Genomic DNA, 8,702 nt, shown 5'->3' with positions numbered 1-8,702 from the left:
TTTTTACCAAAATTGGAGAAACTTTCATTTTTGACCCCTGTACAAACTGAAACTGATTTTTGTCACCATTTTTGCTGTTTTTACCCCATAACTGGAATTCAGTCATAGATAGTCCAAACTATACCTTTTTGGAATTGTTATGATCAGACAAATAATGTTGTATAGTTTTCAATATGATTGGAGCACTTTTATATTTTAGGGGGGAATATAACTACACGAGGGGAGGTGATGGTCTAGTGGTTAAGGTGTTGGGCTTGAGTCCAGAAGATCATGGGTTCAAATCCCCGCCTGACTGGAAAATCACTAAGGGCCCTTGGGCAAGGCCTTTAATCCCCTATTGCTCCCGGTGTGTAGTGAGCACCTTGTATGGCAGCACCCTGACATTGGGGTGAATGTGAGGCATAATTGTAAAGCGCTTTGAGCGTCTGATGCAGATGGAAAAGCGCTATATAAATGCAGTCCATTTTAAATTTTGACCCCTGTGTAATTATTTATTGACTGCTGTAGCTCATTAGAGGTCAGCTCCAGGATGGTCCATATCTGCAAACAGACATTAGTTAATTTAGAATATGTGTGCCTAATTCCATGCTTTTATCACAAAATGAACTATTTTTATGGAAATTTTAGCTAAGCTGCACCACCATACAGTTGTGGCAGATAACGGCAACCCTGCTGCTAGTTGTTTACTGTTTTTTTGTTTTTAACAGTAAAAAGTGTTGCAGTGTGGTCTTGTAAGTGTTGTGCAGAGTGGACGTGCATGCACCCTTACATGAAACAAAATTTAACAGAAAAAAATATAGCGATGCATTTTGAAATTGAACACAAGAGCTGAGTCATAATTCTTTATTCAAAAAAAGGTTAAACATTCATCAAATCACTGTACCAATGCAGCAAAGTAAAGATAATGTCATCCAAACTTACCTGAGGCTGAAACATGCTATGCCCAGATAGAGGGGTGTCTAACTGGTGTATGGGCCTGTGAAAAGTTTGACAAGTAGCTATGTGGCTTGGACAAGTTCAGGCTTGAGACAGATCACCAGCCGTTTGTGCCACTTATCAACAACCGTAGCCTAGACAACATCCCTGTGAGATGTCAGTGTCTTTCAATGCGGCTCATAAGGTACAAACCAATGACTGAATATGTGCCTGGAAAAACCCTCCTCATCACTGATGCTTTGTCTGGAAGCCCACAAACCTACACAAAAGAAGGGACTGATGTGCATAGTGAGGTGAAGTGCTATGTAGCCACAGTGATACAAGGCATTCCAGGTCATACATAACGTTTTGGTAATGTCATGGCTATTAGAAACATTTGTTATGTGTTGGACGCAGGACGGAGAACCGACCAGCGTTTGAAGGACCCAGTATAAAATAAGCAGAGCACGGAACAAAGGATAACAAAATTTAATGACATAACAGTGACGTGCTAAATACAGCAAATGAGTGCGCGGTCTGCGAGGTGGAGATGACGGTGTGCTCCCAGCAGCACTAACGTTCCGGAGCCAGAAACAGTTCGGACCCAAGGACCCCGCCGACACCCCCCAGGTGGCCGCGACAAACTGAGTCTGTGAAAGAAGAAACCATCATGTGAGTCCACACTCCACACACAGAGAGACCACTCAAAGGTGTACACAAACAGCAAACACTTCCTGGCTTAATTACTAATCAGCTTCCCACCCTGCAGGCATGGAACACCCAGTTCACATTCTTCACTGCAGTGGAAGCTGAACAAACGACTAACATAACAGCTCAATATAATAAGGTGTGAGGGACACCACATTTACTGACTGTACTCATGTTAGTCACAAAACCTAACGTACCTCAGGAAGTGTGCTGACGAGCGTGAGACCTCACCCCCTCCTCTTTCACAGACCATGGCATCAAACCTGGACGGTCTCTGCATCCATAATGATGAGATGGCTCTCAAGACGACTATCTCACCCGTCTGGTCACAAGGTCGAGTCTCTGGCAAATACACACTGTGTACTCCAGACTTAAATGCCACCATGCTCCAATCCGTGTAGATGCACCACAGCTGTGAGTCCTGACGAGCTGCACATGATCAGCCTCAGGTGATCAGGGTGAGGTCCTGATAACTCAGCCACACAGCCACTCAGTCCTAAACGCGTGCCACCTGGAAGGAAAAACAAAAGACAGAAACAGAAGACAGAAACAAAAAGCAGCCAGGCACCCCCAACCATACAACAACATTTCTAGAATGTTTTCCTAACATTATTGACAAGTCATGAGGGAAATTTGACAAATATATCATTTATAGTCTCACCGTCTTTCTACTAGACTATGATTTTAAGTAACATTACCAGAATGTTCTGGGAATGTTTGGATGAAATATACCTTTAGTTCACTTTATGTTTGAATTAAACCTTGAATTGAACGTTTGAATTGAACATTTGACTTGAACATTTGAATTGAACATTTGAATTAAACGCTGTCAAGACAGCCTGTTTCGTGAATTGTTAAACATGTTGTTTATAGTCGACAGAAATTTTACTAACATTTTCCAAGGCTGTCACTTCTCGTATCATCTTCCTTCAGTAAATATATATACAGGTAACATGACCAGAATGTTCTGGGAACATTTAAGAGAAACACTGTTGGGAAGGCCAATATCTGTTTTGTGTTTAATGAAGCATCAAGTACTTTAAAAAGGTCACATGCATAGTCAAAGAAAATTGACAAAACATTTTAAAAAGATATCACTTCTAATTTCACCTTCTTTACTTATCCACATTTATTCAGTCAATATAGGTAAATATTTCCAGAATGTTCTGGGAACGTTTGGATGAAAAACTGTGGGAAGGCCTATTTGAAATATTACTATAAAATAGAAGGTGCAAGGAAACCTTTTAACCATAGATGTGTCTGATTGGCCCCACATAACAGAAACATTGTGCATTGATTTGGGATCTGTCTGCCCCATTATATAGAAGCTATTGAAGAAAAAGAAAAAAAAGACTTTTCCATAGAAAACTAAGGGATTGCTTTTGCAAAAGTTGTTTAAAATGTTTCTGTAAACTTGTGAATATTTTCTAGTTCATCTACAGTGTTTAAATCCAGTTCATAAATGATTCAAAATGTTCAAGAAGTTAGGTTGTTGTGTACATGCAAGAAGGATGGTCTGTTTTTACTATCTAACCTCACAAAGCACCAGATTCAGTCACCGTTCCTATTCGATATTGATGAGCTGTCAACCAGTGAGAGAGGGAGAGAGATAATGGGAGTGTGAGTTGCAGAAGACTAGACTACAGATGAACCCATGTTCATAAAGCTTTTCTGGTTTAGCATTTAATAAAAAAAACAAAACAACAAAAAAAAAAAAAACAAGGTGTGTCGAGCCCTCACAGGCTAACGGTGTTTTGATATGACTGGGGTCAAAAAAGATAAAATACATTTATCCTTTAATAGCAAACTGGCAAACCTCACCTCAGCCACTAGAGCAGGGGTGGGCAATCGTGTGCCATAAAGGGCCGAGACATTGCAGGTTTTCCTTGCTACCAGTCACCTTCACAGGTGATTTCATTTATGTTCAGGTGTCTCAGCAGGTGATTTCATTGATGACCAGGTGTTTATGTGCAGGGGAGAAGCTCATCAGCAACCCACCTGGTGAGGTGATTGGTTGCAAGGAAAACCTGCAGTGTCTCGGCCCTCGTTGCCCACCCCTGCACTAGAGGGTGGTTAATGTTAGTCAGATAGTTGGTTACCTTTATGTGTAACAGCAGTGGATTTTATTTCTAATGTTAAAATGTTTGTTTTCTTCATCTAAAACACTATAGACCTGGCTGCCACCTACTGGACATGTCTTTGCTCGTTGCAGGGAATAATCTTACATGCTTGAAATGAGCTTGTTGCTCACTTTCATTTCCCAAGCCTACAGTTTGGATGGCCCATAGACATTATATACGTAGACGCCTCATGGACTGCCGTTGCCTATTGGAGCACACATATCAACGTGGCCGCCATCTTGGATTGGTCCCTGTTGCGCCCCCAGTCCCTTTATTTGTATTGAGGAAGGTGTATCCCCAACTACAATAATCCGTAACGCCCCGGATTTTTACCCAATTTTCCCACATTTTGGTTTGTTAGAAACAGCAGAGATTCAGTTACGATACAGGATGCTGTCACACATTAAAATACGTACTTTCAGGTTTTGTTACAAAGATAAACATTTTTTTCAAGGCCAGGAAAAGAAAGTTCCAGGTCATTCCAGGGTCTTAAACTACCTTGTTAGGCTTGCAACTGGGGCTGGAGAGTTAAAACCCTTGAAAAAGAGCTTCTTGCTCTTGTAACTTGTAACGCAAGTTAATTTTGCAATGTGGTGCAGCCTTACTTTGTGAAATACACACCACAAATGACTGAAGCATTAAATGATGGTTCTCAATTCCAAAGAATTGTGAAACAAAAGTGCATAACAAGTGGATGGAAATGCACACAAATGCACTCTTCCTTTTACCGCATTAACGAAAATTTGCTTGAGTTGCAATACTAGTTGGATGGAAACACAGCTAATAGAGTAACCAGAGAGTACCAGTTCCTGCTGTAATACACGTAAGTATCGTTTGTTATGATGACATGATATTACAAATTTAAATTTATTTTCATTTATATAGCGCCAAATCACAACAAAGTTCCCTCAAGGTGCTTCACACAAGTAAGATCTAATCTTACCAACCCCCAGAGCAACAGTGGTAAGGAAAAATGTAAAATAACCAAAATTATTGTTCGATCTTATTTGTGAAAGGTAACCCCTTGCAATCTGGTTTCTGTACTGCGCCAGTTAATGCAAACATAAGCAGCACAAAATACCGGCAAATTTGATCACTCTCCATTGATTCTGGTGCGAGCCTATTAGTGAAGAGACCAATCCAATATGGCGGCGACGCTGGATTACGTTGCAGCAAGTTATGAGGCGTCTACGTATATGTCTATGAGTTGGCCACCAAGACCACCTAGTTGTCTTTTAAAATCATGAAGAAAGATGCATTTATTAATTCCTGCAGTATGTACAAAGTAATGATAGAACACTATTCTGACATTTACTGTGAATGTTTACTACACAAAGAAATATTAAGTGATGGTTAAAGTTTGTTTATGTTACAAATTAGAAATAATACACATAGGTCATCTAAGAAACACAAAAAGACATGGAGCAGTCCTGAAATGTGTAACTTTAATCAAACCTCAGGAAACACAAAGTCTGAAGAATGTATTCCCTACTGCAATGCACTGTGAGACCTGTGCTAGTGAATTAAAAATGTTCCTGTACTTTTTAAGTATATGGTCATAGTTCCTTTTAAAAAGCCATGATAAGAAGACATGTCATCTGTCATAACTGTTGTGATACTAACACAAGCAAGCACTGAAAAATGATTCCATTTACCAGATTTTATTCTTAATACATCATTTTTCTTGATTGGTCAACAGATGAATTGCCGTTTTAGGAATCAATAAAGTTGTTGATCTTGAATGTGCCTGAAGTATTTTAGATTTAATTTTCATTCATGGTTTTGTCGATCCAGTTCAGATAGTTGACAACTCTGGTATAAACACCATATCTGCCGCTCTGTGCGCACCCTATGCCCCAGCTGACGATCCCCGCAGCCCAGTACCTGCCATTTTCCGAGATGGCAAATGGGCTCCCACTGTCACCTTGGCAGGAATCCTTTTTACCATCAGCCATTCCAGCGCAAAACATGTTCCCTGTCAGTCCTGGTATGTTCGGACTTCGCTGTTTCACTGCACTGACTGAATCACTGCATATCTGCTGGTCCACCACAGGTACACGGACATACTTCATCTTATTTGAAAGCATCTGTTGTCCATCTTCGTTTGTAACACCAAAGCCTGACACCAGCCTGAAAGGAAGAACCACCGAAATGAGACATGCAGTAATTACAGTTATTGACACCTAATTTAAAAAAAGCAAATGAAATGCTCCTTTTGTAAAAAAGCTAACCAGATTCACATGACAGAACGGCAAAAATTAAGAATTCATGAAGCCCCCCACCCCATTAATAATGAGATTGATTCATAATATTAATATGAAACGGTTTCTTTACCCCATCAAGCCTGTCACATATGAGGCACCTGCTGCAGGTAGACATACTGGCATTACAGTTGAGTTGAACGTAAGAGGGTGTTGCAGTTTGATCAAGGCAATGTCGTTGTTGTAATCTAAGTCGTTGGGGTTGTGGTAGTTGGGGTGAATGTGGATTGAGGCGACAGGTAGAGGTGGAACCCTCAGGACCGCAACATCTGTAAGTCCCACGTAAACCTGAAAACCATCAACATCAAAGGGAACAGGGTAAAAAAAAACACAAAGGACAAATTACAGGTTAGACACCTACAGCAGGGTTATTCACCTTTATTGTTTCTATGGGTGAACGTTCTCCTTTCTGTTGTAAAACATGAGCTGCAGTCAAAATCCATCTGTCTGCAATCACCATGCCGCCTCCCCGATTGAATGCGTTCAGTAGCACCTGCCAGGGGATGGTGCCTTCAGGAGCTGAGCTGCCTCCAAGGATCCTCTGAAAGGCTGGCAGGTCATTTGTAGGCTCTCCACACACTGGAGGACACAACAGTGAGGTTCACACAAGCAGAGACACGCAAATGTGTAACACCAATCAAGGCTCTTGATTATTGCAGCGTTTTCAACAATACCTGGTACACATATTGGAATGACGGCAGCATCATGGATATATCTCCACTTCCTGTCTGCTTCACAAGTATAGCTAACTGATGAGGAGAGACAAGAAGAACGATAACTCAACATTTATTGATTTCTTTTTAATGTTTGATCAGTGATACAGCTGATTTAGTGCAGCAGATAACTGAAACAATCGTGCAAATGGTGATACAAGCACCAAAGTTGGCAGAAATATTCCTTAGACATTACTCTTTTGAAAAAAACCAACTGGCCACTTGAATTTTCAATAGGCAGCCAGGTACGGGTCAGTTGAAGAATTACACAGGGGTCAAAATTAAAAATGCTCAAATCATTTTGAAACTACACCACATTATTTGTCTGATCATAAAGATTCCAAAAAGGTATAGTTTGGACTATCTATGACTGAATGATCAGGAGTTATGGGGTAAAAACAGCAAAAATGGTGACAAAGGTCAGTTTCAGTTTGTACAGGGGTCAAAAGTTAAAGTTCCTTCAATTTTGGTAAAAAGTGATGCAAATTATTGGTTGAGCTAATAGGATTAATAAATGGAAAAGTTTTGATTGTGTTGAATGTTTGGTCTCCAAATAAAGGTCAAACAAGGTCAACATCCATTGGATTCTTTGACATGTAACATATGTTACCCCATAACATGATAACTAAGCATGATACATGGTCCAAACTATTCCTTTTTAAAACCCTGTTAACTCAACCAATAATCTGCATAATTTTTTACCAACATTGGAGCAACTTTAACTTTTGACCCCTGTACAAACTGAAACTGACCTTTGTCACCATTTGTGCTGTTTTTACCCCATAACTCCTGATCTTTCAGTCATAGATCATCCAAACTATACCTTTTTGGACTCTTTATGATCAGACAAATAATGTGGTGTAGTTTTCAAAATGACTTGAGCATTTTTAATTTTGACCCCTGTGTAATTCTTCAATTGACCCGTACCTCGCCGCCTATTGAAAATTCAAGTGGCCAATCGTTTTTTTCAAAAGAGTAATGTCTAAGGAGTATTTGTGCCAACTTTGGTGCTTGTATCACCGTTTGCATGATTTTGCTCTAAATATTCTCTTAGCTGCTGCACTGATTGTACATCGTAGCTGACGTATGTCTTTTTCTCTCATTCCAGTCATCTCTTGGTTTCCATTCGTGTTTGAAAATCTCTTCTACCAGAGATTTGTATTTCACCATGAAGCACGTGATGTTTAGACCACTTATTGCACCGTGCTCAGTAAATTATTCAGTGTTAATTCAACTCTCATGTCAAGGATAATAATATTCCAGAGTTTATAAGTCTGACTGAATCCATGTTCAAGATTCAAAAGTGTGAAAACATTAACTAAATAACAGTAACTTTCTCACACTGACAGTGTTACTTCATGACATATGAAAGTGTATTTTGTACACCAAAGAGAGTACTTTGAAATCATTTACAGCTAAGTGTGTACAGGCAGGTCCATAAGTATTTGGACAGGACGGAACGTTTATCATTTTTGGCACTACCACAATTGCACTGAAATCAAACAATCTCAATATGCTTCTTGTGGAGATGTTCAGCTTTACTTCAAAGTCATTAACAACAATATTCTATTAACCATTTAAGAATTAGTCTTTTTCATACATGACCCCTCTGCTTATAGTGCCAAGGATTGTTGTTCATACAAATCATTACTTTTACAGCCAGTTTTATTGAGATAAGTTGGGGAATGGACACATGAACATGTCCAAGTCACTGAACATGTCTTAGACTTAAATTACATCAATCATTAAGAAAAAACATTATGGTACTGTATGGCAAGTCTGTGTGGAGGAGGCCATTCTCAAAAACTGAGTGACCATGCAAGGAGAAGGGTAGTGAGGAAGGCCACCAAGACAATCATGACAAGTCCAAAACCATTAAAGGCTTCTGTGACTGTAATTGTATAAATTGTGCATGTAGTGCAAACATAACCCATTACACAGCTTCATGGTGTGGAGTAACAGGAAAGTATTTTCTTAAAAAAAAA

General features: G+C 39.7%; 1 protein-coding gene across 1 annotated transcript in view; it reads right to left on the bottom strand.

Moving 5' to 3' along the window:
* Positions 1 to 5,490: 5,490 nt before the first annotated feature.
* The window catches only part of LOC117513470, a 63,994-nt gene continuing 60,782 nt past the window's right edge, over positions 5,491 to 8,702 (bottom strand). The window contains exons 21-24 of the mRNA XM_034173651.1: positions 6,679 to 6,753; positions 6,381 to 6,583; positions 6,078 to 6,292; positions 5,491 to 5,873 (exon numbers count right to left, since the gene is read on the bottom strand). Of these exons, the coding sequence (XP_034029542.1) occupies positions 5,507 to 5,873; positions 6,078 to 6,292; positions 6,381 to 6,583; positions 6,679 to 6,753 (860 nt within the window). The 3' untranslated portion in view covers positions 5,491 to 5,506. The remainder of the gene's footprint in view (positions 5,874 to 6,077; positions 6,293 to 6,380; positions 6,584 to 6,678; positions 6,754 to 8,702) is intronic.

This window comes from Thalassophryne amazonica, chromosome 7 (assembly GCF_902500255.1).
Source record: "Thalassophryne amazonica chromosome 7, fThaAma1.1, whole genome shotgun sequence".
Lineage (NCBI taxonomy): Eukaryota > Metazoa > Chordata > Actinopteri > Batrachoidiformes > Batrachoididae > Thalassophryne > Thalassophryne amazonica.
This window is presented reverse-complemented; position numbering and strand designations above follow the sequence as displayed.